The sequence below is a fragment of the Acomys minous genome (assembly GCF_964271855.1).
Source record: "Acomys minous genome assembly, chromosome: 3".
In the NCBI taxonomy this organism is placed as follows: Eukaryota; Metazoa; Chordata; class Mammalia; order Rodentia; family Muridae; genus Acomys; species Acomys minous.
This window is the reverse complement of record NC_140485.1, coordinates 143,581,238-143,596,356: the sequence shown is the minus strand read 5'-3', so window position 1 is coordinate 143,596,356 and position 15,119 is coordinate 143,581,238. Positions and strand designations below refer to the sequence as shown.

The 15,119-nt window shown below is 42.9% G+C and overlaps 1 protein-coding gene across 25 annotated transcripts in view; it reads right to left on the bottom strand.

Annotated features, from left to right (window-relative positions):
- AFDN (afadin, adherens junction formation factor) overlaps positions 1-15,119 on the bottom strand; it is a 120,287-nt gene that overhangs the window by 55,471 nt on the left and 49,697 nt on the right. For 19 of the 25 annotated variants that reach the window (XM_084776463.1, XM_084776483.1, XM_084776473.1 and 16 more), the window contains 6 exons: positions 13,359-13,470; positions 11,747-11,914; positions 9,102-9,146; positions 6,439-6,533; positions 5,369-5,631; positions 1,993-2,062 (listed from right to left, as the gene is read on the bottom strand). In XM_084776463.1, the coding sequence (XP_084632589.1) occupies positions 1,993-2,062; positions 5,369-5,631; positions 6,439-6,533; positions 9,102-9,146; positions 11,747-11,914; positions 13,359-13,470 (753 nt within the window). The remainder of the gene's footprint in view (positions 1-1,992; positions 2,063-5,368; positions 5,632-6,438; positions 6,534-9,101; positions 9,147-11,746; positions 11,915-13,358; positions 13,471-15,119) is intronic. The other 6 variants (XM_084776467.1, XM_084776471.1, XM_084776478.1 and 3 more) reach the window with 1 other exon arrangement.

Genomic DNA, 15,119 nt, shown 5'->3' with positions numbered 1-15,119 from the left:
GCTGACCACACACCTGGGAGGAGCTGCTGCTCACAAAAAAGCGAATGAGCAAGTCAGAGGCATGTGAACACTTCACAGCCAGAGAAACAGGACATGACAGCCCCCACGCAGGAGCTGTGCAAAGGAACCAAAGGCAGCTTCAGTTGGGCAAAGCCATGATAGGTGGTATAACTTACTGAAGATGATGAGAAAGAATTAAGTTTAAGGAAAAAGAAAAGCCAGGCTTAATTCACCCAACAGAAACTTCAGTCAAGCCTCTGAGGATTTCTGTTTGGAGAAACTAGGGTCAAAGGCACATGTAAGAGACTGTGGACAACAAAAATAATGTAATCTGAGGCAACATGGCAAGGCCACCAAGGAAATAGCATAAATACAGAAGGCAGGGCTGAGAGCTGACAGCTGAGCTCTCCAGTTATCAGAAGGTAAGTAAGTATATCTGAGAAAGGCACCAACAGTCCACTCCGAAAGAGTCACCAAGCCAGGACTTGGGGATAGACACAGCTGCCCTGGAAGAAGACGCGTGAGTGTCAGACAAGGTTATAAAGACACTTCATAGTGAGAGTACAGAAGATACAGTAGGGCCACACATCTTAGAACGTGCGGACAGTGGCTTCAGGCCACTGTCTTCAAAAGATGACAATGAGAATTGGAGGAGCAGAATGGGTCAGTCACAGGAGCAGCACAGTGCGCTAGACCAGGAGACCCCAGTGTGATGGCACAGACTTTAACCCCAGCACAAGAGGCAGCGGGATTCTGTGAGTTTAAGGCCAGGCTTGTCTACAAAGTGAGCCCAGGACAGCCAAGGATACACAGAAAACCCCTTTCCCGAAAAACAAAAACAAAAACAAAAACAAAAAACAAACAAACAAAAAAAACAAAAACAAAAACAAAAACTCCTGTGTCATATTTTGATACTGATGAGAATGTTCCAAACTTGATCACGGTCTCAGAAAACAAACAACACAAAAAAACAATAATGGAAATGCATCTCAAGAAGGCCTTTTCCCTTTATATCTGGCTCTGATGTGCTTCAATCAATAAAGACAGGAAAAGAAAAAAAGAAAAAAAATGGTGCTATACCAGCCCTAAGCCTAACTTATAGATCACCTGCAAGTTCACGGTTCTATGGAGACCACCTGACCACAAGTTCACGGTCCTATGGAGACCACCTGACTACAAGTTCATGGTCCTATGGAGACCACCTGACTACAAGTTCACAGTCCTATGGAGACCACCTGACTACAAGTTCACGGTCCTATGGAGACCACCTGACTACAAGTTCATGGTCCTATGGAGACCACCTGACCACAAGTTCACAGTCCTATGGAGACCACCTGACTGCAAGTTCACGGTCCTATGGAGACCACCTGACCACAAGTTCACAGTCCTATGGAGACCACCTGACTGCAGGTTCTGTCTGCTCTCCATCAAGAGTCCTCTGGAAAGAAGCCCAAACAGCACAGAGAGCAGAGTAGGTGGTCCCAGGAGTGTGTCCACTGACTCACCTGCTAACTAACTACACTCACATGAGGAACAACAAGCCAACTAGTAAACTGAAACCAGCTGGCACAATTATCAACAAATGAAGGAGCTGCTCTTTTAGCTCACCAAGTTTTACAGTGGTTGAAATCCAGGAGCAGATTAAAGCAAAGAGAGAAATGACTTTTCTATACAGCTCATTGTCAGAGAAGGTGAGCAACCCAATGGAGAGCTATTGCGTGTATCAAGGGAGTAAAGAAGAAAAAGTACATGATCCTCCGCATGATCTGGATAATAAGGTTAGTTACACACGCAGCACACATACTCCATATGAATGACCTCAGGACGAGAGGAGCCACTGGCTACCTTTCATGTATGTGCCACTGCCTCACCAGACATAGCAGAGCAGACAGAGCCTACTGTCAACTGTCTTTACAAAGCATCTTCTGATGTCGGGTGCCCTATAATATCAAACCTACAAGATGATCAGGTCATGAATCTGGAACTACCTACCCTGCTTGCTGGCAATGCTGTCCCACTGTGAATATCTCCTCCCAAATCAAAAGTTGTCTCCTGGACGGCTCTATTGAGATGAAAAAGAAACATAAATATTAAATTTCAATTGACAAGTTAGTACTCTTAACACAGCAAGAAGAGATGAGTATTCCATTGTACAAAGATCACTAATAAATTCATTTACTTTGACACATAGACTTTAAAAGAAAAGACAGTAAATATGTGAAAATTTCTTATTAGGAGGTATATCAAACACTCTCATGATCCTGTTTTTAAAACAATATATTAATAACAAAAATCTGGGGCTGGAGATACGGCTCCATGATTAAGAGCGCCTGGGGCTCCTGCAGAGGCCCTGAGCTCAGTTCCCGACACCCACACAGTGGCTCATCTGTAACACCAGTTTCAGGGGGTCTAACACTCCCAACACTCACACAGTGGCTCATCTGTAACCCCAGTTTCAGGGGGTCTAACACTCCCAACACCCACACAGTGGCTCCTCTGTAACCTCAGTTTCAAGGGGTCTAACACTCTCAACACCCACACAATGGCTCATCTGTAACACCAGTTTCAGGGGGTCTAACACTCCCAACACCCACACAGTGGCTCCTCTGTAACCCCAGTTTCAGGGGGTCTAACACTCTCCCAACACCCACACAGTGGCTCCTCTGTAACCCCAGTTTCAGGGGGTCTAACACTCTCTTGGCCTCTGTGGGCATCAGGCACACACATGGTGTTTATTCATTCATGTAGGCAACACACACACATAAAATAATAAAAAAATTTACAATACTACAAACAAAACTACATTTTCAATAGGAATTAAGCGGAGGCTTATTTGTGTTCTTTGGCACAAATAGAATAAACACAACACATTGGTCCCAACCTCAGGGGGAGGAGCCTGATGATGCCGCCTGTGGGCCAACAGGAACAAGGCAATGGCGTCGTGTCCTAGCCTGAGAACTACATGCTTTAATGCTAAAGCTTTACCTACAGACTGAAACAAGGAAGTAATTTTTTATTAGAAACTCCCCTATATAATTTTCAAAATAAAATAAGGTACCTTAGGACGTAAAGCAGTACCACGCTCTGAATGAATAACTTGTAAGAAGTTGAAATTTGTTTTACTAAAGACTAAATAATAAAAAAAAAAAAGACTAAATAATCATTAACTTTCTACATCAGTTTAGGGACTTGGGGGATGTGTGAGGATAACTGATGTGTGAGTCTTTTTACATTATCCATCGAGCACCTCTATGCTGTTACTGTGCTCTGAACACTGAGAAAGGCATGACTCTTAGAGCCAAAGGCTGTAACATGAGGCATCTGAGTCAGCATAAAGTCGCTTTGGACCTGAGCTAGATTCCTGCTCACACATCCAAGTACGTAAATTAAACAAAACAAAACCTGTAACTGCCCACATGCCCCGTCAAACATCAAACATATGTCACTAAGTGTCCATATTAGAAAGAAAATGTTAACTCTGAACAGTAACACCCGGTCTAAAGTGCCAGGTCTGTGAAGACAACCAGTGGTACATTAAGTAGATGGGCCCCTGTGAACCTGAGGCCAGCTTGGACTACATAGTTTAGTTCCAGGCTAGCTGGGGGCTACATGATGAGACCCTGTCTTTAAAAACAAAACAAAACAAGAAAACCAGCCCCCTCCTCGCCCCCTACCACAGAAGAAGCGCAGTGCAGAACCCCCAACACACTGGTTTATAGGTTAGCTTGTTTTTCTATTCTTGGAGCAGAAGGTTACACTTCTGTGGACTTATAAATTTGTTTTAAATAGCACAAAGAGTTATGCCATCTGTTTTTCCAAAATGGATTAACCTATAATTTTCAAATTTTATTAACCTTTAAAATAAATAATAAAGTAGATAAACAGTGTATGTTTCAAGATTATTACCAAAAGGAAAGTCACTACACACACACACACATTAAGAAACTACACTGTGTGCTCATTTCAACAGCACATATATGGAAAGTGGAACACTACAGAGAAGATTAGTGCGGCCCCTGCACAAGGATGACACGCAAATTCATGAAGTGTTCCATATTTTTTTGTTCAGGCAGCAAACTGTCCCTGTTATTTTCTCATTTTAGAAGCTGCTAACTTGTACTTCCTCTCTACTTAGGTAATTAATTTTATTCCTTCTCAAGTCTCTGATGGAGTTGAAGACCAGATAGTTTAGTTTTACAATTAAGCTTAGTTCTTTAGGGGTTAAGATGTTTTTAGGTCTAGACAGATGTTTTAAAGTTGATAATGACAAGATACAATAGATAATGATTTATATTCAGAATTTTAGACGAACCAAGATATGAAAGATGTTTTCCTCAAGGCTGCCAAATATAAATAGCCAAACACTAAGAATGTAACATTTATATAACTCCTGGTTTTGTCATGGTTTTTCTTCCTGTAGGTTGTTTATTGTATATACATGTAATAATATAAATGTATATGTAAAAAATATTTAATAATAAAAAGATTTCTTTAAAAAAAAAAGCCAGCCAGTGGTGGTGCACTTGGGAGGCAGAGGCAGATGGATCTCAGTGAGTTCAAGGCCAGCCTGGTCTACAATATGAGTCCAGACAGCCAAGGCTACACAGAAAAACCTTGTCTCGAAAAACCAAAAAAGGAAGAAACAACACTGCAAGACCGTAAAACAACACTAGGTGGCGCTCCAGTGTTCTGGGTGTTAAGTGGACCCTCCTTGTGTTCTAGGTGTTTTTTACAGAGTGAAGGAAGGAAAGATTTTTAAATACTGTTAATTATATAGAGTGATGTTCTAAAAAACAACAGACGAACTTTAAAAGTAACTTTAAAACCAGTCAGAACACCAGACCTCAATTAAGTCAGAATCTTTTTATTTTTCTGCTCTAAAACCAATCCAAATTGATAATAAACTCCAAAATTTATAAACTGCATTTTGATCTTTAAAAAAAATTACTTTACACAGGTGAGTGCTTTGCTTGTATGTATTTAAACGCAGCATGCGTGTGTGGTGCCCACAGCGGTTGTGAGATGCCTGATTCAGATGCTGGGAACAAGCCGGGTCCTCTGCAAGAACAGCAACTGTTCTGAAGCACTAAGCGGTGTCTCCAGACAGAAGACACGGCACTGAGTGAAAGTGCACACCTGCTGCCAGCACAATGTGAGCTGGATGCACAGGACTCGCAGGCAGGAAAGCACCCACTCCTGTGACATGTTCTCTCACCTCCAGAAAAGAGCGGGCACACAAAGATGCACATACACGCACAGAGAAAAAAAAATTTAAATAAACTGAAAATAAAAAGATAGTTCACATCTGATTGAAATTACTTTGTAGCCCACATACTGTACAACCCTTCAGCTGATCTATCGCACTCACCCGGGCTTCTGTCTTGGGCCCTTGACCATCAGGCCTCCATCCACCGACCTCTTAGAGAGAACGTGGTCCTGGATGGGGTCCACAAACTTAAACACATGTGAGGAGCCAAACTGCACTTTCATGCCGCTCTGCAGCATCGTGGTCTCCGAGATGCGCTGGCCATCCACGTAGGTCTCGGCATCCATACTTCTGGGTGTCACAGTGACCACTCCATCCATGTTGGTGACATCACAGTGATGAGGCTGGATTCCTGGACCAAACAACTATACAGGGAAGAAAAGACAGTTCTGCCATGGAGCTCACAGTGTTTAAAACTGCAGGTTCTGCTACCATAAATACAGTCTAACAAGCCCTACACTTTCTGCTTTCTTAAGTAGATTTCTAACAGTGTAAAACAATGTTGAAATAGTTGGGCATTTTTAACATCCACGAACCTGTTCTACTATTCCCATGACGGGCTGGGGAAGCAGGCCAAGTACGGTCCTTGGCAATTTGTATGAGGCTATGAGTTGAAGCCCAGGACAGCCCACCTCGCTCCACATACACATAAAAAAGCACATGATCTTAAAATTAACTAGGTGATGAACAGGTTAGTTTACACAGAAAATTACCATTTTTAAAAATCTTACTAATATTCTACTACTGGGTTAAAAACTAATAAATCATGAATCAGAACTAAAAACCCAAACATTTTACTTCTATACAAAAACAAGAAGTAAAGAGTAAAAGTGATTTGGCCAAATTCAATGTCCAATTCTGACATTCCTGCTTCAAATTTTTTGTCACACTTTGTTTTAAGTTCTTAAGAAAGGTGCTCGGCTACTGCTGAATGCTAGGCACAGTGGTAGAGCCTTCTCTTTCTAACATAAGTAAACAGTAAGGGAAGAATTTCTGTGGGTGCGTTTTGGACACAAACATGTAATGCTGTCTCCACCCTAAATCAGAGGAAAGCGACTCAGAAAAGATGAGTGACTTCCAGCTGAACACAAGCCTATCCTTTTCACTCACTCACCAATCACTGACAGAAGGAATTACAGTAAAAGGCTGAGGCAGCAGACATCATCAAGTACCTGGATGGAATTGTCCTCAAACTTCTCTGTCCCAACTTCAGTCACACTTAATTGCAGGCGGTATAACTTCGGCTTGTCTCTGGAGTCAGAGCCATCTGTGAGAAGGAAGAGGAGGCGCAGAGCTCCAGGGCAAAGTCTAATGTTCTTATGTTGACCTTACTGAGCTTTACTTCTCAGGAACTGACTTCTCCAACTTAACTAGATACAGAAGCCAACCAGCTTCTGTTTGTACAAACTGTTGGGTGTCAAGAACTACAACACCTTCTGATTACACGTTTTTCCTAGCACTCCCCTAGTCTCCCCGTGACTGAGGATGGAGTTGTACTGAGAACTCAGTAAGACCACCCAAGTCACCACCTCATCCCAGTACCCTCGTAGGGCAGAAGCACCACGCCCTTACAGTTCACAGCACATCGCTGGAGGGACGTTAACAGGGCTTTCACAGTGCAGCTGTCTAGTTCATGCTGACCTCCTGAACCACAGGCCTACGAGTAAGTCTCACATGATTCCAACATCAACCACTGAACAGAAATGCTAATGAAATGCTTAACTCCCTTGAAAGAACTGGAGTGAAAGGTAAAAAGAAAAAGCTTTTTTTATTCTTTAATTAGCTCTTTGAGAGTCTCATACTTGTTGTGATGGTATTCACACCACATCTCCACCTCCTCCAGATCTACCTACCCACTTTCACACCTACCCAACTCTGGCCCCTAAAGAAACTGTGGGGCCTAAGTGCCCCAGCCTGACTCTCTGTGTGGGGAAAGGGGCAGGAGGAGAAGGGAGCAGCACTTTCCACACACTGCACCCCATTACTAGGAAGGGTGTTCACTGAAGACCCCTGTTTTCAGAGTTAATAATCCCAGGCTTCCACCACAGCTACAGCATTCAGTGTAAGCTGCAAAGGTTTCCTTGAAAAAGTGCCTGAGTCTCCACAGTCCATTTCATGGCTGCCCCAGTGATTTTCAGCTATCTTGTCAGGGAACCAGAAGTTAGCTGTGAGAGGGGCTCAGCAGTGTGGAAGGAGCATTGAAGTCTCTCAGCTGTGAGGCTGCCTCAACTGTTACAGACAAAAGGCACCATGAATACCTGAGTTCTCTAGTGTTGAAGGATACAAAATAACATTCTACTGATAGAATTTTCTATTTCTGAAATGTTATGGAAATCTGTAACATCTGGGTGATGTAAGATGAGACCGGAGTATGTCAGACAGGCTTTAGTGAACACGCGGACTTTCCTATGTGAGCTCTCTGGGCTGTTTCCTTTCATGCTGGACTACTTCTCATCTCTAACTGTTCTCGTAAGCTCTGAGTGTGGATGAGACATCAAAACCACAGAAGCTAAACACTGTGGGGCATGACTGATCTTAGCACTCTGGAGGCCGAGGCTAAAGGAAACATTTAAAGCCAGCTATACATTAAGACTCAAAACCAAAACCAAAGGGCTTCCTGGACACTGTGTCCTGGAGTGCTGCCTTGTGTCTCTGTGACTGTCATGGACAGGTCACACCATGCTTTCCTACCTTCTGATCTTATACTGCAAAGGTTCTCACGGAACAGCCCCATCAGTCCCAGCTCCGTGGTCCATGGCCACACTGGCCTTGCTTGACATTAGTGTACCAGACAACAAGCGGCTGCACTACAGTGAGAGGGTGATGCAATACAGTCACACCAACTACCAGGAACAAAGCACTGTGTGAGTTACAGCCCCACGAAACAGCAGAGGCGTCCACCAGGAGCACTGTTTACATTAACATTCTTCTGCAGCTAGCAAAGAGATACTATGTATTCCGACACCAACAGACCCAAGGCTGCTTCCCCAGTCTCTCCTTGCTTCACTGTAATGGAAAGCCAGAGCCCACTTGTGTAGAGTACAGAGAACCTGGCAGCTAAGGACAGTGGGCGACAGATCATCTAGTGCAGACAGAGGGAGGCTGGAAGTGAGGATGGCTGGAAGAGCCTGTTGCGTGCGACCCCCTCCAGCTCTGGACTGGAAGCTGGTAGTCTCCAGAGGAAGCTGAGGAGCACTACAGGCCAGCAGCGAGCAGACCGTGGCAGACACAATGGGCTAACGAAGCCCTAGCCGGGTTTCAGATTGCAATTTCCCTCAGATTTTGTGATATTCACATACATTTAGGGAACCCATGTTTAAATACAAATCCCATGACCATCTAACATACAGCCTACAGGAAACCGCACCTAGTGTTTTTAGGGTGGCTGGTGACAACTGCATCACTACATGGCGCCACCCATTACACAGCCACTTTCCCCTCTAATTTCACATCAGCACTTAAAACATTTCAAATTCTGAGCGAGGGATGCTTAGCCTGTCCTCTAAGTATGAAAAGGACACAGGCCGTGGCACTGCCCCAAAGGCCCTTTGCTCGCACTCTACAACTCTGCACTCAATGCTCGGGTCTGCATTCACTTCCCAGAGAGAACTTGGGAACAAAAGCAGGGAAACAACAAAAGACAGACAAACAAAAACACAAACCCCAAAGCTTCCAGTAGATTGTCTGGGTTCTGGACATGGAACACTGAGTAGATATGACCAGGAAGACGGCATGTTAATACTTCTTACACACAGTGGCTGCTCAGTCAACACTGTTCACCTAAGAGGTGCTGTTAGTGCCCCAATTACAAAAGTAGTATTAAGCATAGCATTACCTTCGTAAGTGTGATAGCTGTAGTAGGCAAAGTGATTCCTTCTCCCTGGGATTAAGAGACATGCCAGGACCCAGGTGAAGGCAGCATCAGCAGGACAGAGACCATGCAGAACAGGTGGGAGAGGGAAGGAGGAGGAGAGACGCAAAGGGTGAGCGTCAGTGAGATGCTTCAAAGGAAGAAACGACACATTTTACCCACTAGCATTTCAGAGCTCTGCAGAGAAGACTACAAGAGACCCCAGTCAGTGTTTTAGAAACCAGTGCAGACTGTTAAGGAAGATAGCGGGGCAATAGGTGAGTCACCAGGCAGCAGGACATTTGTGTTAACAGTGAGTTAACCTGATAGAAGGTCACCACCCCACTTGGCTTAAAGGACACATTCAAATCCAACATACAAGAAAAGTCAGCCCTGACTTCCACTCCTCTGTAACGCTGTAAACATACCTGGCACCTGGCAGGTCCTCCACACTGAGGGTGTGCACTAGACTGACAATGTACCTAGTGGAAATATGTCCTTACCCATCCATAACATATCAATATGCGTCATTATCTCTCATAATGGAAATACCCACTCACCATACTGATCGGAACGTATCATGACATAGCTCTGATGCAATGCACCTATTCTAGCACTCAGGCCTGTCACCAAACGCAGTACCTTTACGACAAAGTAACACTGCCTCATCTTGGCTATGAAGGCAACTCTTCCAGCAGCCCAGAGAGTCATTGAGATTCATCTGTGCTCACCACCTGCACTAGGGGTGGTCTTGTCACCTTCGTACCCCTGGGCTGTGTACACAAGGAGCTCAGTGAACACTGCCTAAGAACTAGAGTGCTAAGAGCTGCACTAGTAAATGCGTAGTTGTGTGGTAGCTAGTATTGAATGAACAGTAGCACAGAACAGCTCTTTAATCAGGATCTATCATCTTCTAAAAACAAAACAAAATATTCCATGCATTTGATTATCTGGCTAGGATGCAAGGTTTGGGTTTAGTCAGTGTTGTCACCATTCTATCTCTAAGGCCTGCAACAATGTCTGAGATGCCCTGTCTGCTATCTAACAAAATCTATTTTCTACTACACATTTAAAACTCACTGTCGCTGGGCATGGTGGCACACACCTCTACTCCCAGCACTGGGGAGGCAGAGGCAGGTGGATCGCTGTGAGTTCGAGGCCAGCCTGGTCTTCAGAGTGAGTCTGGGACAAGTCTGGGACAGCCAGGGCTGTAACACAGAGAAACCCTGTCACAAAAAACAAAAATCAAAAAACAAAAAAACAAAAAAGTTCACTGTCAACTGCTGACAACGAAGACTCTTCAACTACCAAACCTGAGTTCTACAGCTGACGCAACACTTTGAGGATACACCCACACCTGAGAAACAAAACACCTAAACAAAACAAAACAAAAACACGGTATTTTCACTGTTGCTCTTCTTTCCTTCAGATAAATAAGCACCAACGCACTCCTTACAGCATTCAGACCGTAATACAGGGTGTCTCCAATTCACAGTGAAAACACAAGACTTCACATGAGTTTCCTGGTCAGAGACCTGAAGACAAAGCAGCACTGCTCAGCACTCAGCACTGGTCCTCACGCTAATCACTATGAAGCACAGCCCTAGAGCCACACAGTCCTGACCGTATGAAGTAGCTTTAAAAACACCGCTGTTCTATTCTGCAGTGATGTCACTCAGCTATCTCCTAAGAATGTGAACCACAAAGTATGTATCTAATCTTTAGTTAACTGTAATAGCCAGCTAGGAGAAACTGAGGCAACCTTAGGAATAAAAATGAACACTGGAAACCAAAGGAGGAAGGGAAGGATCTGCCCACGGAACCATATAGTGTTTACGTAATGAATTGTTTTTTATGAACTCTGTAAATTACTAACTGGCTCTTACTTTAGTTCTTAACTAGAAGAAGGTGGATAAAACATCTTTGTAATATTTAGTAATACAGGTCACATAATTCCATTTTAACTAAGTTAGAAATTATGTAATTTTGGTTGACTGATAAATACATCATATAGAGCACATACATGCAAATACATTCTACATGGGCATGTGTGTAATATATGAAATACTTGAAGAATGTCAAGAGTATTTGTCTACCTAATGACTAAATAACTTAGACAACAATGCTAGCGTGCAAGACTCTGTAAGCGATATAATTAGAAGACTGCCAGGGAAATAAACTTACGACATCATTTTAGAACAGCTGTCTAGTTACTAAGATAGGTTCCAAAGACAGTCTGCTGAACCTAAGGACATTCCTGTTCAACACCACACATGGCTGTCCTGGACTCACTTTGTAGACCAAGCTGGCCTCGAACTCACAGAATTCCCCATGCCTCTGCCTCTCCGAGTGAGTGCTGGGATTATGGGTGTGTGCCTCCATGCCTTGCTAATTACTTAAAACTTTCAAGTGCTACTTATTACTTTAAAGCTTGTGTTATATTTAATTTCATATAAACTGTATTTTTGTACATGAATTAACATATTCTGTAGCCTTAAGGTTTTTTTCTTGAAAAATAAATATCATTTATAAATGTTATTGACTTTTTAAGCAGATAGACCCCTAGTGACACACTAAAAAGTAGAAATACTCAAGCTAAAACACACCTCCTAACATGGTAGCTTTCTCACCTGGGCTTAGCTCTACTAAGTAGGGCAGCTTCTCAGGAGGAAGGGCAGAGCCGTAGCCAGAGCCGTCAACTCTGTCCTTTCCCTTCAGTGGCTTCGCCTCGCCGTGTCTCTTCACTTTCCTTGGGATGTGGTCCGGTGGTCTCCTCTTCAACTGAAAGACTAAAATCCCTACAACAGTGACAACAGCAATTATCAACCAAGCAAAGCAAGGGGATGCACCCTGGCTGGCCACACAGGGCCACACACATGCTCTGACAACAGCTGTAGGAAGCACAGGGCAGCGCTCACGCTGCTACCTGCCATGTCACTCAGGAAAGGATGAGCTAGTCTTGTGTCTTGGTGCTCTCTGAAGAACTCCAAACAAGCAGCAGGTATAAACTGTTTTTAACTGGCAGCCAGCATACACTAGTGAACAGCATATTTGTTTAAAAATAAATGGACTTGCACTTATAGATAATTCTACCAACCAATATTCACACAAAAATACATATCTACAAATCTCAGCTGACCTGATTTTTATCTAATTCAAATGAATTAACTCAAAAATAAAAACAATTTTCAAAACAAGGCTTAACTTTTTTAACTGTCTAGAATATTACAGAATAAGTTTTGGGTTTGGTTTGGTTTGGTTTTTCGAGACAAGGTTTATCTGTGTAGCCTTGGCTGTCCTGGACTCACTTGACCAGGCTGGCCTTGAACTCACAGAGATCCACCTGCCTCAGCCTCCCTGAATGTAGGGCAGATTAATTATTTTAATGAAGCAAGAAATGCACTTATTCTTGGTTTCGGGGTGGTTTTTTTTTTTAATTATGAATCTACATGCAATATTGTTATGATAAGGAAGGATTCCTATGTCTTCATTAACATAACATAGAAAGTCAACTATGTCAAACTTAATGTTAGACACAGCTTTAGACACTTTGCTGGATAATGACAAATATGCACATGTGACAAGTTAAGTGTTCCTAAAGTAAACACTGACATCCAAAATGCTACAATTTCCAACATGATACAAATGAAAACAAGCCTCAGGACAGGGAGTGGGAGAGCACCCACATGTAAAACCTATGCAGGCTGTGTGCAAAGGTATGTATTAACAGAAAAGACGGTCATGCTTAGACCCGAGCACCTCACTATGAATGTAAATGCACTCAGGTCTGGAAAGCTCTAAAATATCAATACTTCTGGGTTCCGAGTATCCTGAGTGAGGGCTACTCCACCTGTCTCTGAAATGGCTGTATTACTAGACAATCTTTAGGGCTGTGAGTTACCTTCCCTGTCCTGACAAACTTGCTCAAATACCTCACAGCTCATGCGGTCAGTGGGGACACTGATTATAGCTCATCTTTAACAATGGTCTTCCACTGCTACTCGGCTGGCATTTCACTGGCCATGCCATCGGCGCAGGTCACTTAGATGAGCTGTGTGGCCCCGCAGGCAAATATACCATTGAGTTGTTGAGCAAGTTTATGAAAACAGTGGGAAATGGCACCAAAATCCATCTCACACACACATATTCACACACACATTTTCCATACCGTCTAACAAACAAGAGGGAGCAGAAATTACCATAGAATACGGAGGAAAGCCCCTACCACAGTTTGCCATCTACCTTTGTCACTTGGCCACTCCCTGAAGATTTGTAAAGGACACTCATCGTCATCAAGGATCACTTCTTTGGCACCTCTGTCATCAGAATGCTGGGCTCCAGGAGGAAGCATAACCTAGTGGAGAATAGCTTACAATGAATACTCCTAAAAAGCAAGTTGGCAAGTACTCAATACAAGTCTTGTTGGTTTGGGTCTTACTCTCGGCCCAGGCTGGTCTGCACCTTGTGGCCTTCCTGCCCTCTAAGTACTAGCACAGCCCTGTACCTACCTTCAAAGTGCTATTCTGAATGAGCTAAAAAACAAAACAAAACAAAAAAACAAACCCAGGAAGCACTGTAAAAAATTCTCACTGGTCACTGAAAAAGAGATTAACAGAAGTATAGGAAATGGTTTCAAACAAAAAGCTAACTTGGACAGCCAATTTGGCTCTTAAGACGAACTGGGCTAAGTACTAGCATTTATTACAAATTTTCACATGGAAAAACCACAGAGAACAGTTAACCATCAAGTAACCTCCTAAGGAGCGTTAGCTCCTCTGCGGTCCCTAGTCCATTTTTCACTAAAGCAAATATCTATAAAGTAAATACATAGAACCAGAAATCTTTAGTGTGCAACCCCTGTGGGTAACTGTATGGTTTACTTTTCAGTAGACAGTTTAAATATGTTATATAGCCATTTAATTATTTTCAGGCAAGTGTTTGATGACATACTGTGTTCACTTTATCTTAACAATGCTGCTACGGTTTACTACACATCTTTTCTGTAGCCACCTTCTCATTCACTCAAGACTGCACGTCAGAGGAACACGACTGATATCTCTACAGAACGCTCTGTGGCGTTTACACTCGCTTTGATTCAGTGCAGAGGAAAGTGAGGAGCCAAGGCACTGCCTTCAGCTTCTTCATGAGAAGGCTCACCGTGACCAACCCTACTAGGCAGCCTACCACTGTGCTTACACACAAGGTAGAGTACACAGCTCTGTAGGAACCTAGTATTCCTTCCCATAAGGCTTACATTAGTGTTAACAGAAAAGGAGTAATAACATCGCTGTGCTAACCTCATCTTTTTCATTAGCATTTTTATTAAATTCAATATCCTACCACTTCAAGACCTGATCTTCAATTATCTCTTTCTTTCAGTCGCTGTTTGTGTCACTCACTTTTTAGGCCTCAGGTACATGGGAGTACGAAGAGTTCACAGATCAGCCCATATGCTTCATACACACAGACCACTCTCTAGTCTAAAGACCCTATTTCTGTTCTATTTCTTGACCTTTCAAGTCTTCATTATTATAAGCTCTTAACTTTGTATTTTAGCAGAATAGCTAACAGAAGAGAAAACCTAAAATACTCAACGAATAATGCCTTGACTGGATAAAATGAATGAAGATGATGGAACAGCTACAGTTTACTATGGCATGCCAAGAACATAACGGATAATGTAAAACTCAGGTAACATGATGGAGCAGGCTGCCTAAGCCTCCCAAAGAAAGCTGGCCAGACTGAACAAAAGGCCAAAAGCAAGAGCTCCTTCAGAGAAATCAGATAAGCTCAAGAAGGGCTGTCAATAAAGCTCACTGCATCTATAGCTATAGGTCCCTGATACAATGTTACTTTACTTTCTAATTTTAACAGTAAAAACAAGCCACCTAGTTTTAAAAGATGGAGATGTTACAAAGTTCATTATCAAAGACTAAACCATGTAGTATCAGATAGATTTATATAAAAACCTCCCCTTGTCAAACAATTGAGCAAACCCACATT